The sequence below is a fragment of the Leptosomus discolor genome, chromosome 5 (assembly GCF_034619465.1).
Source record: "Leptosomus discolor isolate bLepDis1 chromosome 5, bLepDis1.hap2, whole genome shotgun sequence".
In the NCBI taxonomy this organism is placed as follows: domain Eukaryota; kingdom Metazoa; phylum Chordata; class Aves; order Leptosomiformes; family Leptosomidae; genus Leptosomus; species Leptosomus discolor.
The window spans coordinates 75,399,515-75,424,759 of record NC_141395.1 but is presented as its reverse complement, the minus strand read 5'-3'; the positions used below and the strand labels follow the sequence as shown (position 1 = coordinate 75,424,759).

The following is a 25,245-nucleotide window of genomic DNA, read 5'->3' as shown; positions in this document are numbered from 1 at the left end:
AGAGGGTATCAGACTAGCTATAAAAATGGTCCTTTCTGGACATAAAGGAATCCATGAACTTTCTGGACATAAAGGAATACAGAACTTTTCCCTCTCATTGTGACATCATTATCCTACCTGGGACATAGCTTTTCTGCTGATGGAAGATTTTGAATCACCTGCTAGAGGGTATATCTCTAGCTATTTGGATTCCTGTTGTTTATCTTACACCTTTGGAAAGTTATTAAGTTTTATATATACACATTTGCATCTTTGAACCAGTATCATCATTTTACAGATATGACAGAGGCAAGGGCACACAGTTTGTCTTGCTGTCTACGTTCCCTGCTTTAATCTGTAGGCCACAAGATTTTTCAGAGCAGTCCCTGTCAATATGATCGACGGAAATTAAACTAACCAGTATTCCTTGGCTGGAATAGTAAATTAATCAAATACTTCTGAAAGACCTACATGTACACTTGAATGCACAGAAAATTCTCTCATTTTTCTAATTTATGGTCACATCTAATACATAGTGTTAAGCTTCAGAGCTACTGACCACAGAGTAATGCCCTAGAGGACTGTAAACAGCACAGAATGCATTGCTGAACCTCAAATTCATTTCCTAGTTCGTGAAAATTCAAGCCTGGCTTCTCTTTCCTAGTATATTCTTTGTTCATCGATTAAATTTATGGTGAAAATATAATCATAGTTTTAGTCTTAAAAACTGTAAGTAAACAAAGACCACTTCCACAGTTTCATTTTCAATGAATAAAACACTGTCTCATTCCAGAAACAAAATGTGAATTCATTTTTCAGATCATTTATGGTTTTTTGCTGTTAGTGGCAGAATGAGGTCCAAAGAAAAGAACAAGAACGTTGTTCTCACACCAGAGTTTTCTCCTTTCTCTTATATTTTACACTGAAAAACCTTTCCGAAGCATTATGCAAAATCCTGAATCAAGCTATCATTGATTATTTGCTGGGAAAGACAAGGGTGGCATTTGCTCTCACTGTATACCATGTCACCTTTCCTACTTTTTATTATTACTTGCCTAATTTGCATGCATACATACATGAAGGCACAAACTGCAATCACAGCCTTTTTGTTCCAGGTCTTTTACAAACACAATGGAAATGTGTCTCTCTGCAGAAGTTCCTGCAACTTTTTTTATAGTAAATGGACAGAAATAGGTGTCATTCAACTCATCTTAAAATAGATATGTTAAATTACTCCCTCAAATTACCTGTTTCTCTCTCCTGACTATGAAAGGAGACTGGTTGATTAACTCAGGTGGAGACACGCATAGCATAGGTATCAGCAGTTAAATAGGATGATTTTTACCCTTAGTCACAGGTTCCCAGGACTTCTTCCATCTCACAGCCATAACTCAGGTTACAGATGATTTATTGCCTGCCCTTAGAATACAGCCTAACACAAAATTAGAACACAACCATTTCCTGCTAGTATAGAAAACTTGGTGAAATAACGTTTGTTAGAAAGCTTATATATAAATCATGTAAGATACTGTCCCCAGGGAAGAACCACTATTACCTGTAACTGTTAAGAGAATATACATATGCTTTAACTAATGAGTATCTACTTCTTACTTAGCAACTGTCATCTATAGATCTCAGGATATTTAAGTCCTATTTTTTTATGATCATCTATGTCCCATCATCACTAGTACATCCTGTCGATCTATAGTCTCAAGAAGCCATCGCTCCCTGCAGCATGTCTGTAATGATTTGCCAGGCAAAACACTGGGACATAATCCACCATCTATAAGTATTTTAAAGAAAAGCTTAGAAATACTTGTGGTCTCCATACAAAAATACAGTTGCACCTCCCTGAAATTGTCGTCATTTAGTTCCTACTAATTTAGACCCTAAAGTCTTTCAGCTCAGATGATTGGCGAGACTTCACATTTGCCACCTTGGTTGGGTAGCAAAATATTCAACCCAGAATTACCTGCTAAATCTGGAGGTTAAACTTACAAAGAGGTTGACGTGACTGAGAATGTAATCATGCTAAATGAGCTCGCTTCTTACTGGGGAACCCTCTAACACATGTCTACAAACATGCAGCCATGCTGCATGCTCCTTCATATAATCCCTCACTCCCTTCTGCATTTTGGATGCATAGAAGATCCTCCCTTAATTTGTGATTCATAGCCTTCAACACAGGTGTCTAAGCCCTTTCTTTTAGGAGTTGATCTCTCTAAAAAATGTAGAAAACAGTTTTTAGAAAAACAGAAAGACGACAGCAGAAAACAGCAGACAACACCAAGTTGGGCAGGAGTGTTGATCTGCTCAAGGGTAGGAAGGAAGGCTCTGCAGAGGGATCTGGACAGGCTGGATCGATGGGCCAAGGTCAATTGTATGAGGTTTAACAAGGCCAAGTGCCGGGTCCTGCACTTGGGTCACAAACAACCCCATGCAGCACTACAGGCTTGGGGATGAGTGGCTGGAAAGCTGCCTGGCAGAAAAGGACCTGGGGATGCTGGTTGACAGCCGGCTGAACATGAGCCAGCAGTGTGCCCAGGTGGCCAAGAAGGCCAACAGCATCCTGGCCTGTATCAGAAACAGTGTGGCCACAGGAGTAGGGAGGTGATCGTGCCCCTGTACTGGGCACTGGTGAGGCTGCCCCTTGAATGCTGTGTGCAATTTTGGGCCCCTCACTGCAAGAAAGGCGTTGAAGTGCTGGAGTGTGTCCAGACAAGGGCAACGAAGCTGAGGAAGGGTCTGGAGGACAGGTCTTGTGAGGAGCGGCTGAGGGAACTGGGGTTGTTTAACCTGGAGAAGAGGAGGCTGAGGCTCTCTACAACTACCTGAAAGGAGGTGGGTGTTGGTCTCTTTTTCCCAAATAACAAGTGATAGGATGAGAGGAAACAGCCTCAAGTTGCACCAGAGAAGATTTAGATTGGATATTAGGAAAAATTTCTTACCCGAAAGGGCTGTCAAGCACTGGAACAGGCTGCCCAGGGAAGTGGTTGAATCACCATCCCTGGAGGTATTTAAAAGACATGTAGATGTTGTGCTTAGGGACGTGGTTTAGTGGTGGACTTGGCAGTGTTAGGTTTACGGTTGGACTCAATGATCTTAAAGGTCTTTTCCGACCTTAATGATTCTATGATTCTATGAAAACACGTAGTTGTGATTTCTGCCTATTTCTTAGCTAATATAAATCCAGCACAGTCACATCTTCTGCAGAATTTTCTAGTATTTTATAGAACTCTTCAGTATGTTGTATTGCCTCTGATATATCTTACGTAAAGGGAATACAAGGTTATTACAGCTGTCAGGTACACAATACTGCCCCAAGTTCACACTGAATTCAAGGGGTGTGGGACAAACTTTCACTTTTAAGTTATACCTGTAGAAGGGCAATATACCTGTTATTTAATCTTCGCACTAACTCTGCTGTACCATCCTTTCAGGTATTTCGACCTCACAGGAATGTATAGCTCCCATGAACTATGAAGGCAAACCCGTTCTGGTTCTGGCTCTGATGACAGACTTGAAGGAGCTTTGCTGGTAAAACAAGATTGTCTCCTGCATAGAATTCTAGGTACATTTTTGTGGGTTTTTTCCTCCTGTATCTATATAAAATTGTTATATGCTAATTTCTAACAGTTAATTGTCAAAATTTTCATAATGTCACATTTTCAATCAATTTTTTTATGAGACTTTGCCTTTTTGTCACTCAGTGAACAGGAAATATGAGAACCTATTGCAGACTTTCAGCTGTGATAGTTTATGTAGTTAGCCCATTTTGACATCCCAGTTTCACAAGTACCTTTCTGCCGAAACTTTAGTGTTTCAGGTTGAAGGAAAAAAAAAAAAAAAAGGATGAAAAAAAAAAAAGATTATAGCAATAAAAATAACCAGCGACTTCTGAAAGTTTAGGCTCTAAAGGCAACAAACCAGGGTTGAATCAAAGGAATACTTGTGCAGACCCTCAATTTGTACAACTGAGCAAAAATAAGCCTAATTTTAAAGTGCAAAGACAGCCTTTTTCAGGCTCAAACTCCTTCAATGCGTCATCAAATTTTCCTATTTAAATGTTTGAAGAGACTTGTTTTAGTTTTGAAATATTATGTTTAGCATATTTATATTTGGAATAAATGCAGATGTTATATTTAGGATAATTTCTAAAGGAGACACCATTATTTTTAAATTGCTTGATCAAAAAGTTCAGAGTGTTTTCTCCCTCAGTGTGACTTTTGATTAGAGCTGCACATTTCTGAGACGAAACCTTTATCTTAACTTTGCCTTTTGACATTTCAAATTAGCCTCATGGAAAGAATTACATAAAACTACCTCTCTACCAATACATAGATTCAGTGATGATAAAAAGCAAGATGTCCTATTAATTTCCTTGTATGAAAGATCCTAACATAAATACAGTCTCTTATCTCACTGTATTACTCTATAAACCAAGGTTAATTTCTCAGACATGCTGAAATGTGAGATGATAAAATTGCTGACACACTTAGGATCAACAGAAAATTTTGTCTTTGCTTCCTTAAAAACTTAATGTTTTGTTAAAACAAACAGAATCTATGCTTTTCATTATGTTTACTTCTGTTTCTGAAGTCATTGCCAGCTCCCTAAGAGCCTCGTTCCATTAGAGACTTTAAGTCTGAAAATAATTCGGTGCTTTGGAAACGTAGGTGAACAAATACTCATTTGCTATGTCACCTAACTGTGTAACTGCCACTCCATATATTTATTCCAAATGTTAATTCAGATGAGAAAATTCCCTGAGAAAAGTACAGGATATCACAATAGGATGCCACATAGTTTTTTGTCCGTGCAGAGCAGGAGGAAACAGTTGTCTGCATACAATCTACCTACTGAATTAGTGCAAATGGCAGTGATGGATTTTAAAGGACTTGCAAGACTGAACCTTACATTAGACTGAAGGCAGCAAGGATCACTGTGTGGGGAAATAAGACATGTAAGTATACCTGGAAGAGAAGAGAGATGTGGGAAGGTCCAATTCACACCAGAGTGGTGCGTCTGGAAAAGCCGTATGGCCAATTTAAGCACTGAGCTGAAGTTCACTCTTGGCCTCAAGCAGAAACACTGTGTTGGCTGTTTTCATCTGAACAACTGGAGCTGGTTTCTGCCAGACCTTCAGGTGGCCACTGCTGATGAAGTTTTCTGCCTCAGACTCACTGCCTGTGGGAAAAGACTTGTGGCAGGTGTTGGTGCTTACAGGCTCTTCCTAGTTCTGGCTTTCTCCGCTGACCACATCTCAATTTTGCGTTGGAATGCTGTTCAGCATCTCCAAGACTACCCCACTGCCATCTGCCCCAGCTTCTGGAGGGGGGGAAGGGAGGGTGTCCTGCATAGTTCAGGGTCTGCAATGGAAAACCTCCCAGCCACAAATAAGTCTTTTCAGCTTCCATCTATTTGAGCCATTTATGAAAGGCCTTGACTGGAAGAGGATTGACACATGCACACAGAAGCAGCACATCAGTCAGAGGTATTTTCTGTTTACTCCTTTTTCATCTTTTTTTTCCAGTTTCTTTCTTCTTTTCTCTTGGAATATCATGGAGTAAGTTCTGTTTAGACTGTGAATTAACAATTCTTGAAATGTCTGACCATCTCTTATAATCTCACAGCTAATAATGTTTTCTAAGACAACTCATCCCCAGATAACTTCTCTCACAGCAAGGTCCCCTCTAGATATAATTTGCATTTGTCAGGTATCCTTTATTTTATATGTAAAATATTTATTTTCAAATTACTTTAGTAAGCTTTGAAAACAAAACCATGTGTTTGCTAAATCATGAACTCTTCCCCCTTTTCTCCTGCTTCAAAAAGCAGTAAGCTTATCTTCACTTAATGGAGGCAGAAATTACCTTTCAAAAAGTTACTGAAACTAATGACTGTGATTTCATACTATTCTGGAAGTCATGGTTCTGCTTCCTTTTTGCTTTAATGAGCAACTAACTGCAAATGGTTGTTTTGACTGCATTAAGAAGCCATTTACAAGAAAAGGTTCTTCTTTAATAATCAAAGTAGAATTCCTTCACCAGCAACTTCTTTGAGATATCCAAATACTAATAAAGAGATTAGGATCACTAATGGTTTATTAAAAACAAGCACAAACAGTTCATTAAGGAGCATATCAGAAACATAAATAAACCTTCAAATTAAGTCTTGGGTGCAAGGTAGTCACAGAACAGCATTTAATTTGTAGGAAAAAGCATTCCGTGTGGGTGATCATGACCTTGTATAGCACAAGGCAGACACAGGTTACAGCAATGTTCTTAATTTTCTGATATTCTCTCCTACTTTCCTTTTTGCGTACCATAATTTAAATCATGCTAATTTTTCCTTATCCCCTAAGGTCAGATATTCCGTTTTATGAGAAAGCATCAAAGTCTGTGTACATGAAACACCTCTACATCACCAGTCAAAGGAGTTGATGTGTAACAGCAGTCACAGCTACTTTTTCTTGACTTGTCTCGAATAAACATTGCATCTTCCCTCCCCTGCCTTACATGAGATAGATGAAGAAAGAATCCCATTCCTTGGCTGTCTTTGGCATTCTGCACTCTTAGACAATAACCCCATTTAACTGACCAAAATTAGGTGGAACACTGCTACAATCTAATAAAGATTAGCCTTGAGGTAATAATTTTTCTTCAATACTTGATACCACTTGCAGCTAGATTTTCAAGCCGAGTTTTCAAAAATATTTGTCTATTCAAAAAGTTTTCAAAATCAGTAATGTAGGACTTTTGTATGGGAGAAACAAAGGAAATCTGGACACAAATCAAAGTCCTAAGTAAATTTTTTAGTTATATACCATGCAAAATAGTTTTTTCTTAATGTTCACCCATCAAAAAAATTTACTTGGCCTGTAAGGCAAAGAGCTAGGCAAGCTGATAGGCAAGCAACTACCCACCACTGCAGTACATGAGAATGAAGCATACTGGGGCTAGAAACAAAACTTATAAAAAACCCTGTAACTTTCACTAATGAAGAATAATTCTCTCTCGAAACAGTAATGCATCCAGGTGGTGTGTAGACTACAAAACACGGCAGAGGAAGTTAAAATTTATAATTTTCCTGAGATTTGGCTTAGCTGCAGTCTTCAACAATATAATTCACCCTCATGTTCTTCATAGGCAGTAACGCTGTTAAGATTTACCACATTGTCGTGCTTTGAGCCCACCCAGCTGGCAACAAAACACCACATCGCCACTCACTCACCCCTACCCCGTCCCTGAGGGATGGGCAGGAGAAAATACAAACAAAAGGCCCGAAGGTCCAGACAAAGGACAGGGAGGGCTCACTCACCAGTTATGGTCACGGGCAAAAGACAGACTCCACTTGGAGATAACAACATAGATTTAATACAAACAACCACCACCATCAAAGATAATGAGAAATACAACCAGGTCTTAAATACAACACACCTTCCCCCCACCCCTCCGGTCTTCCCGAGCTCAGCTCTGCTCCCTCTTCCCCCGCCAGCAGCACAGGGGACAGGGAATGGGGGTCACAGCCCGTCCGGCACAAGGTGTCTCCGCTGCTCCTTCCTCCTCAGGGAGAGGGGCCCTCGCAGCCCTGCCCTGCCCCACCGCGGGGTCCCTCTCCCGGCAGACATTCCTCCACCCACTGCCCCAACGCGAGTCCTTCCCGCGGGGCCGCAGCTCCCCAGAACCCCCCAGCGCGGGTCCCTCCCGGGGCTGCCGCCCTCCCACTGACGGGCGGCTCCAGCGCGGGCTGCCTCGGAGCCACGGCTGCTTCGGGCCCGGGCCCTGCTCCTCCGGCCTGGGGCCCTCTGCGGGCTGCAGGGCGACCTCTGGGCCACCGCTGGGCTCCAGGGGCTGCAGGGGCTCAGCCGCCACCCCACCATGGGCCGCAGGGGAACCTCTGCTCCGGCACAGCTCCCCCTCTCCTTCCTCCCTGACCTGGGTGTCTGCAGGGCTGTTTCTCTCACACCCACCTCCTCTTCTTTGCTCACCAAGAAAGAAGCATGAACAAAAATCTCAAACGCGTTCTTTCAGTCTTAGATAGTTATTCACAAAGTTGTCGATTGGCCTGGCCTTGCCCAGAGGGGGGTCTGAAATTGGAGCCCGAGAGCCTCTTACAGGAGCCACCTCTGTAGCCCCCTCCCCCACTACCAAAACCCCACCAGACACAAACCCACCCATGCATACCATCTTCCTTAGGTAATCCTCACCTACGCTATTCTCCTGGTCCCCACCATTTGCCACTCTTTCAGGTGGTGCAGGAAATCAAGACAAAACAGATAATCCTAATAGTTTCTGACCAGTAGTATTTGTCCCATTGTTTTGACCAATGATCTTGTAAGCCTAAGTGTAAACTTTAAAATAAAAATATTTTTTAAGATATGTTTTTAGGATAAACTCCTGCAGTCTTTCATCTTGTATCTATAGCCTGGATATCACTGAATGACTGTGTATTTATAACTTTCATGAAACCTTGTCCCAGAATTTACAGAGTAGCCTAAAAACTTATGGAAGACACTTAGTGGATCATAAAACAACTCAGCCAAGGATCTAAGTATACAAATGCGCTACTGTGAGGAATCATACTCATTTTCCCTGTTCCTTTAGCTGGTAGTGCTTGAGTCAGGCAGATTCAGACCACTGTATGCTGCAGGTGGACACCACCACATGGTGACTTTAACAAGCCATGCTGCTGAAGAGCACCAGAAACAAAAGCTCCATAAATCCACTCAGAAAGTCAACTCTAGAGTTTAGTTTCAATATATAGCTGCATTAGCTTAGCCCTGCAGAACCGATGCCGAGGCCAACAAAGTATGTGCTGTTGTGAGCTGCATGAGAAGAAGCAGAGAGTATAATTTGTTCTTTATAAGCCAAAAGCAGGCTGCATCACTCATGATATCTATTCTAAGACAGGAAGCTAAATTTCGTAGGGGCTGAAAATCTGCATGAGAGCAACTAAAGACTGCGCACAACAAGCCTTTTTGTTGCTGAAAAAGCCACCAGCCACCAGTCTTCTCTTGTCTTTAAGGAAACCTACCTTGCTAAAAATGCTTAGGAGTATGAATGAAAGGTATATATTTTTATGAATATATTTATACATGCATATGTATATATGCTACATGGCATATTTATGTTCATACAGCCTGACTCAATACAAGCTAATGTGGAGCCCTGGTGAGCTAAGTGACCAAACCACAGGGGCTACTGGGCTCCAACACAGCTCCCCTTCGCTTTGACTGGGGCATATAGCCAATTCTTTTCCCAGTGTAGACAGGAAGCAGCCAACCTGTGGACCATGTAGTAGGTCATCAAGGCTTCCTGTACAACCTGTCAGTCCTGTACCATGGATGGAGTCCTTGCTGTTCAGATTTGGCTGACAACCACCAAGGGAATGCCCGATACAGGCTTCAGCTTCCCCTCTGCTGAATTCTCGAAAACGACTTTTTTTTGGCCTCTGTTGCTGAAAACATCTAGCGGGAAGCAAACATCTCTAATGCTGTCAGTTCCCTTGGTTTTATTGTAAATCCTGCAAAACGATAAAAATTAAAAGCCACATGCACTGGAAGACAAATACTACCTCTTATTTCTTTTACATATTTACATACTTTATATTTTTTATTACTGCATATATTCACAGATTTTACTTTATAAATTTACATAATTGTTTGCAAAATATATTCTCAGTTCTCATAGATCCTATGCACCTGATAAGGAAAAGATTAAAAATATTTCCTTTAAACCAAACTCATGAATCCCATCTATTTTGTATTCATTCTTGTTGGTGAAGTAGGAGTTTATTCACTATTTTATAAGACCCTTGTTTTGTTATAATACTATTTTATTAGGAGTGTCTTACTGAAACATGTACAGAAATTTAATTAGTCCTATCCCAGCTATCCCTGTACTGAGAGAGTTCAGTGGCATGAGAACAAAAAGAACATTATGGCCTGTTCGCCTTTAAGTTGAGTCCCATTAAACGATGCTCTCTTGCAGACCTATGAAATCAATTAGGAAGTACTTGTGAAGATAGCCAAGGAAAAACTGTTTAAAGCCATAACAGCTTAAATGCCCCCTGTCTTGATGTTAGCCCTATAAAGTTATTAGACTCCAGTCTGGATTTCATTAGCACTATGAAAGTCAGCTGCTAATCCTGTAACCACTGCCTGCTTCGCCTCTCTTCTGCCCATGCTTTTACATTAATTGTTTCCAGCAGAGGTGAAAGAAGATGAGACACTGAAGAGGCATCAGGCAGAATACTAATCTGTATAAAAAAAAAATACAGAAAATTGTTGAGTTTCTTCCTTAAATAATATAGCCTTGCCCATTTCAATGCAGAACAGGGGTAGTTTGGGTTTTCTATTGTTTGTTGTTGAGGGGGTTTTGCCCCTGGAATGTAAAATTCTAGCTATCTTCATACTGAGAATATTTCATTAGTTCAAGACTACTTATGCCAGAAGTTACTGTAATTTGAGGGCATTTCCAGAGAGCAAAGGAACTCCAGGGGATTCTGGATATGACAAGGGTGAATTACACTGGAACATGATGAAAAAAATTTTCTTTCTTCCTTGGAGATTTTTCACACTAAGAGGTTCTCCAAACCTGGACTACATATATTTATTTATTTATTTCCCAAAGAAATGTCTTTATTCAGATTTTGAGTTCGGGAATTATTTCTCGGGTGATCTCTTCATATTTTTGGATAACTTTGCATTTTAGACAAACACAAATTGTCTCATAATTTTGTATTTTAATGTATCTTAGTTAATTGTACCGGACTTACAAATTGAAAAATACATTTTTTAAAACAACCTTTAATCCACAATATAATATTAAACTGGACAATTTTGAAATGAAAAATTGTAAAAAACAAAAACTGATATCGAAGCTCAGGTACTCATTAGTCCTGCACTCACATTTTTTTTTCCTCTATGCATAATATTGAGTCAAGTGGTCTCTACAAGTTATTCTCTACAAGCTATTGTTAACACTGTGTATTGGGTTTGCATGGCAAGGTTTTGGTAGCAGGGATGGCTACAGGGGTGGCTTCTGTGAGAAGTTGCTATAAGCTTCCCCCTCATGTCTGATAGAGCCAATGCCAGCCAGTTCCAACGTGGTCCTGCCACTGGCCAAGGCTGAGCCCATCAGCAATGGTGGTAGTGCCTCTGTGGCAACATATTTAAGAAGAGAAAAAAACAAAAAACAAAAACCTGTGGCTGAAGAAAGGAGTGAGAATATGTGAGAGAAATAACTCTGCAGACACCAAGGTCAGTGAAGAAGGAGGGGAAGAAGGTGCCCCAGGTGCTGAAGCAGAGATCCCCTGCAGCCTGTGGTGAAGACCTTGGTTGGTGAGGCAGGCTGTCCCCTACAGCCTGTGAAGGACCCCATGGCAGAGCAGATGGATGCACCTCAAGGAGGCTGTGACCCCATGGGAAGCCCACACTAGAGCAGGCTCCTGGCAGGACCTGTCACTCTGTAGGGGACCCACACTGGAACAGTTCATGGAGAACTGCAGAAGTTCGTGGAGGACTGTCTCCTGTGGGAGGGACTCCACGCTGGAGCAGGGGAGGAGTATGAGAACAAAGAAGCAGCAGAGACAATGTTTGATGAACTGACAGCAACACCCATTCCTTGTGCCCTGCACTGCTTGGTAGGGAGGAGGTAGAGAAATCAGGAGTGAAGTTGGGTCGATGTAGAAGGGAGGGGTAGGGGTAAGGTGTTTTAAGATTTGGTTTTATTTCTCATTACCCTACTCTGATTTGATTGGTAATAAATTAAATTAATTTTTCCCTAAGTCAAGTCTGTTTTGTCCATGACAGTAATTGGTAAGTGAGCTCTCTTTGTCCTCATCTCAACCCACAAGCCTTTCATTGTATTTTCTCTCCCTTGTCCAGCTGAGGAGGAGAAGTTATATATTGGCTTGGTGGGCACCTGGCATCCAGCCAGGGTGAACTCACTATACACTGAAACAATTTTCATCCAGAAATCACTTAGAATAGTAAACCAACTCTTTCCATTGTCAGCAGGAAAACCACAAATAAGAGACTGCTTGCCGATACGATGGTGAGAATTTGCTCTGCTTTTCTGGCAGACACAAGCACCAAAACTCAAGCCCAACTCAGCCTAAACCCATATCAGAACAGACAGATGTACAGCCACTGATCATCAGGGAAATCCAGGTTTGGATCCAAATGTAGGCTCACCTGTTCCCCACTGTCCTGGTTTTGCTGAGACAGAATCTTAGGCCAGCCATGGTATGTAAGCTGTTAGCAGTTTCAAGCTGGCCAGGTGTTTAGGCTAGGAGGAGCAAAAGCCAGGGCAGCTGACCCAAATTGGCTAACAGGTGTATCCCATACCATAAACGTCTGCTCCCTATAAAAAGGGGAAGTTGGTTGAGGACAGTTGGGGCTTCTTTTCTCCCTGCTCCTTCTCTGGCCTTGCCCTGGTTACGAGGACTGGTCTCCCATTGATTATGACTGTCACATGCTCATTGTGCTGAGTATAACTTTGTATATTTTGTTGGTATTAGTGCTGTTCCATTAAATCTGTTTTCACTTCAACAAACAAGTCCCCTTTCCTTTTCCCAATTCATCTTCCCAGCTGGTGAGGGGTCATTGGGTGACAGAGGAACTGCTATAGTTTAGCCCCAGGTACAGGCTAAACGTAGACACTCACCCACCCACACTCTCCTCCTCCATGATGCTCCACTTCCAGTCATGTCACATCCTTCTGGGACCTGCTTACCTGTCTGTCCTGCAATCGTAGCAAACAGCCGGTGAGGAATCCTGGATGGGATCTTCAGTCCAGCTCTTACCTGGTAATACCTGGGGAGAAAGAATTAAAAATTACATACTGTTAGATAGGTGACCATTTGATCCAACCTAAAATTCTGTGAGAACACATCCAGGGCATCCACACTCAAACAGAAATGCTCAAGAGAACAGGCATGCTCAGAAACAAGTCTTTTCTTCTGCTTTTTAGTTTTAAATAAAGTGGGTTTATACTGCTTTTAATCAGGCCTCTCCTATTTTACAGGAGACAGAGTGGACACAATGGTCTGATGTGACTAATGACGAAAAATTGTGAAAAGCTCTTGGCTTCTTGTAGAGAAAAGAGATATAGAGAAATAGCTATGATAAAAGGCAGTGAGATCAGACAAGGAGTGAGAGAAACTTAATACAAAACAAAGAGGAAACTTCTGTGGAAAGACAACAAATGTGCTAATCTTACATCTAGGAAAATTCAATTTATACATAGTGATTATCATTCTGTTATTCCATATTGAGGCTACCACATTATGAAAATATTAGCATTAATCATATCTAAACCAGCTGTATTCCAGTTATTTGCTGTCCCGTAGGTGATCACTGTGTTAGATGAAGGAAGACAGAAAATGAAATTATCAGTAATTTCACTGGCTTAAATTACACATGGTTGGGATGGTTTAGTGTCTGATGGGGTTTTGGTAGCAGGAGAGGGGGCTGCAGAGGTGGCTCCTGTAAAAGGCTTTGAGAAGATCCCCTGGCTCCAATTTCGGACCCGCCTCTGGCCAAGGCCAGGCCAATGGCGCCTCTGACAATAACTATTTAAGAGTGAAAGAACGTGTTGAGTGAGATTTTTGTTCATGGTTCGTTCTTGGTGAGCAAAGAAGAGGAGGTGGGTGTGAGAGAAACAGCCCTGCAGACACCCAGGTCAGTGAGGAAGGAGAGGGGGAGCTGTGCCGGAGCAGAGGTTCCCCTGCGGCCCATGGTGGGGTGGCGGCTGAGCCCCTGCAGCCCCTGGAGCCTAGCGGTGGCCCAGAGGTCGCCCTGCAGCCCGCGGAGGGCCCCGGGCCGGAGGAGCAGGGCCCGGGCCCGAAGCAGCCGTGGCTCCAAGGCAGCCCGCACTGGAGCCGCCCGTCGGCGGGAGGGCGGCAGCCCCGGGAGGGACCCGCGCTGGGGGGTTCTGGGGAGCTGCGGCCCCGCGGGAAGGACTCGCGTTGGGGCAGTGGGTGGAGGAATGTCTGCCGGGAGAGGGACCCCGCGGTGGGGCAGGGGAGGGCTGCGAGGGCCCCTCTCCCTGAGGAGGAAGGAGCAGTGGAGACCCCTTGTGCCGGACGGACTGTGACTCCCATTCCCTGCCCCCTGCGCTGCTGGCGGAGGAAGAAGGAGCAGAGCTGAGCCTGGGGAGACTGGAGGGGTGGAGGTGTGTTGTTTTTAAGACCTGGTTGTATTTCGCATTATCCTTGGTGGTGGTGGTTGTTCATTAAATTGATGTTGTTATCCCCAAGTGGAGTCTGTCTTTTGCCTGTGACCATAACTGCTGAGTGAGCCCTCCCTGTCCTTTGTCTGGACCTTTGGGCTTTTTGGTTGTATTTTCTCCTCCCCATCCATCAGGGGACCGGGCAGGGGTAAGGGAGCAGCTGCATGGTGCTTTGTTGCTGGCTGGGTGGGCTCAAACCACAACAATGAGCTCAGTCTAAACAGAGGAAAAAACCTCATCCCAGTCTTCACTCATCACCACTTTCATGAATGGAGAGTAAGAGGCAGTGTACAGTACCTAATCCACTACATTTTAGCTCAGAATACCTCCACGTGTTTGCAGATCTGCCACTGACCTGCTGTAACACCATGTTGGTGTAAATCCCCCTTTCTCTGCCTTCTCTCTCCTACCCTTATTTTCATCTATTTATTTACATATTCCTCGTATCTCACAAGTGCTTGCAGATATGGCCTGATTTGTGTCTAAGCTGTATATCCAAACAGGGTATGTTTATATGATATAGTATATCCAAACAAGGGCTCCTCATTATGCAGATAGTAATGGTTTACTATGTGTCCATTCCACTAGACTTATTCCAAAGAATAACATCCTATAACTGTCTGGCTACCTCTTCTAGATTTTTGCTGCTTAAGGTTGTGGTGGGTTATCCTTGGCTAAGGGCCAAATTCCCACCCAGATGCTGTCTCACCCCCTCATCAACAGGTCAGTGGGAGAAAATAGTATGAAAAATAGGATGTGATAAAGACAGGGAGATCACTTACCAGTTAGTGTCACAAGCAAAACAGGGTCAACTTAAGGAAAATTTATTTCATTTATTCACAACTGGGTAGTAAGAAATAAAACCAAACATTAAAACAACACCTTCCCTGCACCCAACCCCCTTCTTCCCAGGCTCAGCTTCACTCCTTCTGACTCCTCTCAAGCAGCTCAGGGGTATGGGGATGGGAGTTACAGTCAGTCCATAACAGCCTCTCTCTGCCACTCCATCCTCCTCACACATTCCCTGTTCCAATGTAGACCCTTCCACAGGCTGCGGCTCCTTCAGGAAATGTCTAGCTGGCTACCTGCTGCCACACTATGATCATGTCTGCCTTACCTCATCGTGTGTCTTATGTTAGAGCATCTCAAGCAGCCCTAAATACTTTCATTAGGAAACTGGTTTCCAACAGCTTGGCTGGTGCTTCAGATTAAGTCTCCTAAGGCTGGGGAGACTATACATAGGTGTTGAAGATGCCAGTTTCAACGACCATGTAGTTAAAACTCTCTGTAGACTTGGAGATATTCAGCTCCTAAGAGAGGATGCTGGGCAGACCTTGGTTTCACTCATTGTCCAGACTAGAACTGCTGACTAGAATACTGCCTTGGATATCAAAAACACATGAAAATACCTCAATACTGGTGACTTCATAACAAGGTTATTTCCACCCTTTATTATTTCCTTTGCAAAATGAAATAAGTGTAATGGCATAAAGGAGCTACATCTTCATCATGTTTTAACCTTTCTCTGTTCATCACCTTTATTTTGGCAAATTCATTTGAATGTGAGCTGTATTCTGGAAGTTATAAATAGACATCTTCCTGTGTACTCACCAAGTTTAACTGCTCAAAACAAAAACTGCATAGAAAAGTCATAGAAACCTAAGGAACTCTTAAGGTTAAAGGTCCAGATGTAAAGAGAATCTGGAGACTAGTAAGGTCTGCAGTACCAGTCAAAAATGTCACTCATATTTTATAGGTGACGAAACATGTTTTCATTCTTAATAAAAAGAATGACACTAATCAGTTAGCAATAAATGATTTATTGCAGATTGCTTGGCACCTGATGCCAAAGGGTCTGGCCTTGGCAATAGCATAAAGCAATTCCAGTATAAACCATCATGGAATTAGATACATTCTTCCTGAAGAAAGATTTTAGAGAATGGTCCTGTGCCCAGAAGACACAAGAGGCTTCTGAATATCTCGTTTCAAGATTTGTGCGATTGTGCACATGTGTGCATTGAAATGCCTTGCACCTCAAGAAAGTGACACTGTCGGTCAGTTGGATTAATGGCAGAGAAGGACAGTGATGTAGAGGACCTCAGATCAAAGTCCCCGAACACCGCAGTGACATTCATGGAAATTAACACACAAGCCAGTGAAAGTGTTACAGGCTCAAACCCAAAGATTAAATGAAAAATTAAATAAGAATAGGAATGCTCACAATTTATCAGTGTATTCTTTTTAAAATTGAAGTTTCCCTGAAAATGTTTGAGAACATGTAATTTTTCAATGAAAGTTTCAAGCAAAACGTTAGCAGCTCCAAAGGACGCTACAAATATCACAAGCAGAATATAAGCAAAGAACAGCTTCACCTTGGGTGGCCAGAAAAAATGAAGACATCCTCATTTGAGTTTCACCAGACCTCTTATTGTCCAGTTAAAATGAACAGCCTCCATACAGGAAACTGAATAAAACCCATTACCTGTTTTTTTTCTATTTTTAAACCACATATCAATATTTAAATCACAAGACAGGCAAATATTATCCATTCCTCCTCAGAGCTCCCTCTGAGTCTTTGCAGGCAGGAAGGAATTGCCAAACAGTGACTTTATGCCTAAGCAAAAACAAAAAAAGGAGGGTTTCTGCTCCCATACTGTGAAGCTGGATGTTTTAAGATTTGTGCAATTTTGTGACATTTGTGCAAATGACATTTGTGTCATTGCAGTGCCTTGCACCTCAAGGTAGTGACATTGTTGGTCAATTAGATTAATGGCAGAGAAGGACAGTGATGTAGAAGACCTCAGACCGAAGTCCCCCAACAGCCCAGTGACATTCATGGAATATCATTCATAATAGTTTGTGCATTGTGAGGAGGGTTTTCCTGATCAAAATACAGTGGCAAGATGCAGAGTCCCAGACATTTTTTTCAGCAGCAAACGTAGATAAGTATCTCTGCCTTGACACCCCACTGCCTTACACACCTCTTGGCTGTGCCAGTACAAGTAATAGTGAGCCCAAGATGTAAACCAGAACCATGTTAACGTGAGCACAAGTAACAAATAAAACACTTTTTTGTCAGTACCTCTACAAAAATCCACATTTGTATGACTGAATACTGTGTTCGGTCCCTGCTAACACGACAGTAGATGGAAAATGATTTTGACATGCTAAGACCACTCCTTCTGTTACAGTGAGGTACTGTCAGAACTACAAATGGCAAAACTCATACTGAGAAGCAGCAGGGACAGCTGACCATACAGTGTTTCTGGTTTCCCTCAGAATGGGGCGAACCACGTCCAGCTGGCTCTTAATACTCTCGTGAGGAAGTGGGCTCATAGGCTGGTCATCCTCACCAGCCTTTTCCAATCCACCCAAGCAAAAGAGGGACCAGTTTAGTGGCCTGAGCCTAAAGTCTGCATGACCTGTTCTCATCTGAGTGGAATATTTGCTGTGTGGACACTGTGGCAGCAGAGCCTTGAGGGTGGGTTGTTATCTGCGTGGAGGCAATTGCACAGACACAGCTTCTTCTTTGTTTAAGTAGTTGCTGACTGCATTTCAGGCTTGAGAAGGAATCCAACAGACAAGGGCTTTATCTCTACCCAGCTGAGCGAACCTCTCCAAAATGTTATGAGGCATGAACAGAAAAACTACAAAGAATAGGAACAGGACCTGGAGGTCAAAATCTATACCTAAAACTGGAACATCAGGCTGAAGTAAACATTGCAAAAGCCACCAAAACAGTTACAGGAGGTCCTTCACCACATATGTGCAGGAAGGGACTGCCTGATAGTGATACGGGGCTGACAGTAATAATAAATGAGGTATTGCCTACAAAAATAACAAGCTATTTTGCCCTCCTGCTTACTTTTTTTTTTTTCATGAAGAATACAGCTAGGAAGGCTGAAGGGAAGGAGTACAATGCTTTGAAAAAGATCACAGCCTAGGTGCCAAAATCAAGGAGGTCAGCACGGCTAGTGAAGATGAAGCTGAAGAGCCTTGGCAGAAGTGTCACGTGAACTGGACACTCGGTAATACAGGTTTACAACAAATACAAGAAATCCCTAAAGGTACAGAAGGGCTGGTGATGAGCAGAAGCTAAACAGTCATTTTGCAAAGGGGTGAAATGGACATCAGTATGGGTCCCTGACTGCGGCCCCAGAAATACATAAGCCTTTATGGCAGATTTTGAAAGAAAGAATAATTAGGAAATAAATGAGAAATTGCAATACAGTTCCTGCTTTACAACAATTAGGCTAAGTCTGGCTTATTAGAGTTAGGCTAGGTAGTACCTCTCTTCGAGTAAACAGCTGATTTGTTGGGTTTTGGGTTTTTTACGTGGTTTTTTTTTTAAGACACAAGCAGTGCAGAAAAGCTTATTTTGGCTTCAGTAAAATAGGGAGACCATGGAAAGTTGCCAGTTAATGCGGAACAGGCGCTGTGAAGGGAAGATCAGGAAACAGCAAGCTGATTTTAAGAAAAGAACTAAAGGAACTTGGCACACTTAACTCAGCAAAACACAGAGCAATCAGATCCCCTCTCCATCTATAAATACACTGGGAGGAAAAACATCAGGAAGGAAGAAGAAGAGTGAGGTACAAGAAAGTACAACATTGGCACAAGAACAACCACATATAAATTGCCCATGAATAAATGCAATTTAGACATAAGAAGTTGTAGCTCTCAAAGGAGTAAGACTATGAAACACCCTCCTAACAGAAGCAGGAATGAAAAAGCCAATTTGCTTTTAGGGGAAGCTTAGTAAATTTCCAAATAATTTATAGGACATGGATCCTTCTTATTCGCAGGACCAACGTTATTTACACAGTCAGTGCATACCACTTCAAGTTCCTTCTCTCTTGTGAGACAGACTGCATGGGTCACCCTAGTAGCAATGAATTTGCCATCACCCCCTTCACTGGCCGGAGCTGTCGCTGTGAAGAGCCCGGGCGGGAGCAGGTTGTCCCTGAAGGGCTGCAGCCCGGGGAAGGGCCCGCGCTGGAGCAGGAGCCGTGGGAGGAGGGAGGAGCGGCCGAGAGGGGCTGCGAGGGACCGACCGCAACCCCCAGCCCCACCCCTGCGCCCCTCGGGAGTCGGGGAGTGAAGGTGGGACTGGGGAAGGGTAGGGGGGGAAGGGAGACACTGTTCTTTCTTGCTCCTCCTTTCCCTCAGGCTCAAGCCAAAAGCCTAAGAAAAGGGTGTAGAGGAGGTGTTTTAGTGCTTGTCTTTATTTCTTACTACCAAAATGCATTTGAATTGGTAATAAATTAAAGTAATTTTTCCCAAATTGAGTCTGTTTCGCCTGTGACAGTAACTGGTAAGTGATCTCCCTGTCCTGATCTCCCTGTCCTTACCTCAACCCATGAGCTTTTCCATCCTGTTTTCTCCCCCTGTCCTGTTCAGGAGGAGGAGAGACTGAACCACTGGGTGGAAGTTTCACCCTTAGCCAAGGTTAACCCACCACAGATACACAATGTTTGCAATTACAAAAGTATTTTTCTTTACATAGAAGTGAAGTATATTTCATTTTGCAGCCGAAGAGTTTGGCACTATGCCACAAAGAATCACATAAATAACAGGGCCATTTTGATCTCTGACTTGATTGTTACAGGAGCTGGAAGTAAACTGATTTGGAAGAGAATACAAGGTGGATTATCATAAAGGTCTTACTTATTTTAAATGTACTATTAAATTAAAAAAATGAAAAATCATTCCTATGCTGTTGCATTCTGAAGTGATCAAAAAACCCATACAACTTAAATGTAAACTTTGAAACTAAATTGCAAGCTTATTTCAGAACATTTCAGTTGTGTAATATTTCCTGAGAACCTACACACATCTACAAAGACCCATCCAGATATTTTCTCAATTCAATGCTCTTTCAAGAAGCCTCTCTGACCTAACTCTACCACTGGCTCCTGCCAGTATACAGAAGAGCCCCAGAAAAAAAGAAAGTGCATGGCACAGGAGCTACCAGTAGGTGGTAGGTGGTTGTTCACAGCAGCCATCACGATTCCCACCATCAGCATTTCTTTCCAACCTTTTTGGAAGTAGGAGGAGCACCACCTTCCCCTTGCTTTGGAAGCCACTGCAGGTGGCAAGAGGGAGGCTTTCCTCCGTCCTCAATGCTCAGTCTTACACAAACATTGAACAAGGTGACAGGTCTGTCTGGCAGCTTTCTCAAGGATGCCCACAGCTGCTGTGCCGGGGCACGACAGCAGGTTAGTCAAACATGACTGCAGCACTCCAATCCGGACTCCACAGCCATTTATCACATCGAGTTTCTACAATTCTCCACCCAGTTTTACTCTCAGGCTCTTTAACTTTTAATGAAGGTAGGTCTAAAATGAATAGTGTAAGAGGAGGGCAATCCATACCCTCCTTGCAACATAGTAAGTAACGTAGCCCTTCTCTCTGGCTAGAAGGCATAGTGGGTCTACAGAAAGCAAACTTCTCATCCCAAAGGAGGCTGTAGCATGCAGACACAAAGAAGCACAACAAAGGGAGCTGTGCATTCAATAAGAGGAAATCATTCAATCCTACATGTATGGCAGACCTCCCCTTTGATTTTTTATTTTGCCAGAAAATCCTGTTTTAATAACAAATGCTGTCCGGTTCTGCAGACCTGAGAGGTACTTGGTGTGATTCGTTCTCACCCAAGCAAACAGTATGCAAGGGTTCTCAGCACCTTCTGAAGGTGCTCAGCATGTCCCAGGATCAAACACAGATAGATATATCTTAAGTCCAGGATTTAGGGCTGGAAGCTCTCAAGAGCTGAGTGCTCTGGGTACAACATGGAAAAGGTGTAAACAACTTTGGCAAATGAGCACTAGAGTTAATGGGAGAGCTCCCATATTTCAGTATGTCACTGAATTGGAGCCTACACTTGGCATTTGATGCTTTTGAGGCAAGGCTTTCATTTGGATCCAGGTAAGCCACAACCTTGATCATTTTTATTCTTCTAGCTTCTTACAGATTTCATCAGAACATCTCTTCTCTGCAGAAACTTGCAACCCTACAGGCCATAAAAGCTCTAGCCCTTGCATCCCTGTAGCTCTCTGACAATTACACCAACCAGCACTCTCTAAATCTCCTTTTATGCTCACCTCAGGGGCTCTTGCCCTTTTATGCTTATCAAGGTAGCAATGCTGCCTTTTATTTGGTCCCATATCCGCACTCTTAAAACAATTTGCCCTTCATTTCCCTTTCAGAGAGCATAGTAAAGTAGGGGTGAAGATCCTTTTCAGTAAAGTAGGGGTGAAGAGGAGTGGGTGATAGAATGCTGAACAGTAGAGTAAAATGAAATAAACGTTCTTTATTGTTGGAAAAAAGAGACAGGGAAAGGGCAGGAAAATTAGGACCCAAATAAGGATATAAGCGCTTACATGCTTGTCTCAAAGGCAGTAAGAAACCTTGAAAACAGAGCTTAATTTAGTCTCACAGTCAAGTAGGAACCTTTTTCAATCTGCTCTTACATTATACGAACAGCTAGAGATGGAGAGATTTTGTGCTCTTCTAACTGAAGCACCTGGAAAATCTTATACTGTGGTAGTCTCAGAGAGATATAAAATGAGCTGAATATTCCTGAAGGTCATTCTTTTTCTTTCTTAATTCAAAATTTTATGTTACATCTTTTTTACTAGAATAAGACAAATATGGTGTCTCATGAGAGTTCCAACATATTTCTGTAATGCTTGTAGACTGAAATGGATAAATGGGTCTGGAGATGTGGTTATTTAAACTAAATTTCATAGAATCAGAGAAAGGTTTGGGTTGGAAGGGACCTTCAAGATCACCTAGTTCCAACCCGCCTGCCAGGGACAGGGACACCTTCCACTAGACCAGGTTGCTCCAAGCCCCATCCAGCCTGGCCTTGAACACTGCCAGGGTGGGGGCAGCCACAGCTTCTCTGGGCAACCTGTGCCAGTGCCTCACCACCCTCACAGTCAAGAACTTCGTCCTTACGTCTAATCTAAATCTCCCCTCTTTCAGTTTGAAACCGTTACCCTTCATCCTATCACCACACCCCCTGATAAAGAATCCCTCCCCATCTTTCCTGTAGCCCCCTTTAAGTACTGGAAGGCTGCTATAAGGTCTCCCCGGAGCCTGCTCTTCTCCAGGCTGAACAACACCAACTCTCTCAGCCTGTCCTCATAGGGGAGGTGCTCCAGCCCCATGATCATCTTCATGGCCCTTCTCTGGACCCGCTCCAACACATCTATGTCTTTCTTATGTAGGGGGCTGCAGAGTTGAATACAGTACTCCAGGTGGGATCTCACCAAAGCAGAGAGGGAGAATCGCCTCCATCAACCTGCTGGCCACACTTTTGATGCAGCCAAGGATTCAGTTGGCCTTCTGGGCTGCAAGCGCACATTGCTGGGTCATGTTGAGCTTCTCATCAACCGACACCCCCAAGCCCTTTTCTAGAGGGCTGGTCTCAATCCATTCTCCACCTGTTCTCTGCCCAGCCTGTATTTGTGCTTAGGATCACCCCGACCCAGGTGCAGGACCTTGCACTTGGCCTTGTTGAACTTCATGAGGTTTGCACAGGCCCAACTCTCCAGCCTGCCAAGGTCCCTCTGGATGGCCTCCCTTCCCTCCAGCATTGTCGACAGCACCATACAGCTTGGTGTCATTGGCAAATTCGCTGAGGCTACACTCAATCCCACTGTCCATGTCACCGATAAAGATGTTAAATAGCACCGGTCCCAATACCGATCCCTGAGGGATGGCACTCATCACTGGTCTCCACTTGGACATTGAGACGTTGACCACAACTCTTTGAGTGCGATCATCCAGCCAATTCCTTACCTGACGAGTAATCTATCCATCAAATCCACGTCTCCCTAATTTAGAGACAAAGATGTCATGTGGGACACTGTCAAATGCTTTGCACAAGTCCAGGTAGATGACGTTTGTTAAGTTTTGTATCCCACCAGAGACAACAGAAGATGCTAGCCGGGAAATGACTTCTCAGAGGCCACTGCTTTAAAAATTATACAAAGTTTTTCATATCACAGAACTTCCCAGAAGACTGAAAGCCAAAGTGACCTTGAAACAGAGGTGTAAACGGATTTGGGACAAAATGGGTATGTTTAGCCCAGCAGAGCAAGGAGAGATTTTAATTTCATTCACAACCTGGTAATTGTCTAATCCTAAATGAACACAAAACCTGAGCATCTTCTAGCCATTGACTCTGAACTATTTTCCAAAATAAGGAGGTTTGGGGACATGAGCAAAGTGGACATGCAGTGTAATCTGACACTCAGTGAATCATGATCCCAAGACAACTTATGACACTTAGTCTATCCAGCAGATCCCTAAATTCTGCTTTCACTAAATTGGTCAATTCAAATTCTGGAAGTCTCATACAAGTGGAACACTTCCCATGGTGGAAGAAAGTCATGCAGATAGGTCAGGCTGCATGGCCTCAGCACAAGGCTTGATTTGTCCCATGGCTATGCCTGTATCTCTCACAATTTCAGGATGGTCTCCTGGTCCATGGTCCCAGCCACCATTGCTCTGGTACTGATCTGCCATCACTGGACTCAGTTTCAGTCATGGCTGGCTGGCTGGTTGAACAAGGATAGGAGGGAAGCCACGTTACCGTACTGTAATTGGAAAGTGGCTCCTACCAAGGCCCGACATTTACAGGAGCCCAAGGGAAATTCACGCTCACTGCTGCCTCTTCTCCCCATAGCAGTTTGGTGTTACTGTCCCTGCTTTCCATCACTGATCGAACACATCAGATCTCCACTCTGCTCAGGTGCATCGGCAAGTGCAATGTTGAAGCATCTGGGAATAGCACACAGCACACTTCCCAAAAGCAATGCAGAGCTGCATAAAACTGAGCCCAGTGATGGCAGATCGGTACCAGAGCAAAGATGAATTCAAAACAGACACCCATCATAAATTCTGAGAATTCAGCATTTCTGTCTGGGTCCAGGTTAATTCTTAAGGTACCTGTCAGAAAACAGAAATTTATCTCAGAAGTACATAGACACTCTTTCAGTGGTTTCTGCTGAAAGGAAGCTTTCCTTATTCTTGTTGGGTATTTTGAGGGGGAGTATATTTTTTGCACTTAAATCATAGAATATCTCAAGTTGGAAGGAACCCATACTGAGTCCAACTCCCTGCTCCTCGCAGGACTACCTAAAACTAAATCATAGGACTAAGAGAGTTGTCCAAGACATTCCTTGAACTCTGCCAGCCATTTCCTAACAGGTCTCAGGTGGGTTTGAGAGCAGAGTTTCATCCTGTTCCCTCTTGGAGCCTGATTCCTAGAACTCGTTACAACTAAATTTTCTCCTGTTAAGGTTTTCTCAAAATGAGGTTCTTAATTCAAAGAGACAGCCTTATTTATGAGGGTAACTCCTATGAAATATAAACACAGATTAAGAAATGGCTGTGTCATACCTGTTACAAATAAAGAAACAAAACAAAAAGGCAGCATTCCCTGTTCTAAAACACTAAAGATCTCACTACAGAATCAGAAACAAACACTCAAACAACAGCTAGGAAATGTAGACACTTCTCAGTGTTTCATGACTCAAACATGGAGTAAAAACTGTACAGTTTTTGTACAAACAGAGCATTTTTTTTGATGTTTTACCTATCCTGTACAACTCTGTAAGACAATAAAAAGAAAGTGATATGCCACAAAACTGTAAAAGAAATAATACAACCCCTTGGCTCCTATTATAAATACTTTCTAGGACTGGAAGTGGGATTTTTTTTTCAGCAAAGGAGAAATTAGAGCTTCAGAGTCAGGCAGGCAAGCACCATTTGAGCTTGCCCTCTCAAATGAAAAAATAGGATGTGAAACATAAAGAACAACTGCGTAGTAATCAGGACTTGGCTAAGTAATTATTGGAGCCTGTATATCTAAACAGGTAAATTCTAGTCCCTGAAAACCAGCTTGAAAACCAGTGGCCAACTGATGGATAAGTAAGCTATAGAAAGGAAAAATTAACGGGATGCAAGAAATTAAGGAACTGGAAGAATACTAAAACTTACAGTAACATCAAAGATT

General features: G+C 42.9%; 1 protein-coding gene across 1 annotated transcript in view; it reads right to left on the bottom strand.

The window, feature by feature from the left end:
- FAM135B (family with sequence similarity 135 member B) overlaps window positions 1-25,245 on the bottom strand; it is a 144,324-nt gene that overhangs the window by 105,482 nt on the left and 13,597 nt on the right. The window contains exon 2 of the mRNA XM_086465062.1: window positions 12,720-12,799. Within this exon, the coding sequence (XP_086321188.1) occupies window positions 12,720-12,799 (80 nt within the window). The remainder of the gene's footprint in view (window positions 1-12,719; window positions 12,800-25,245) is intronic.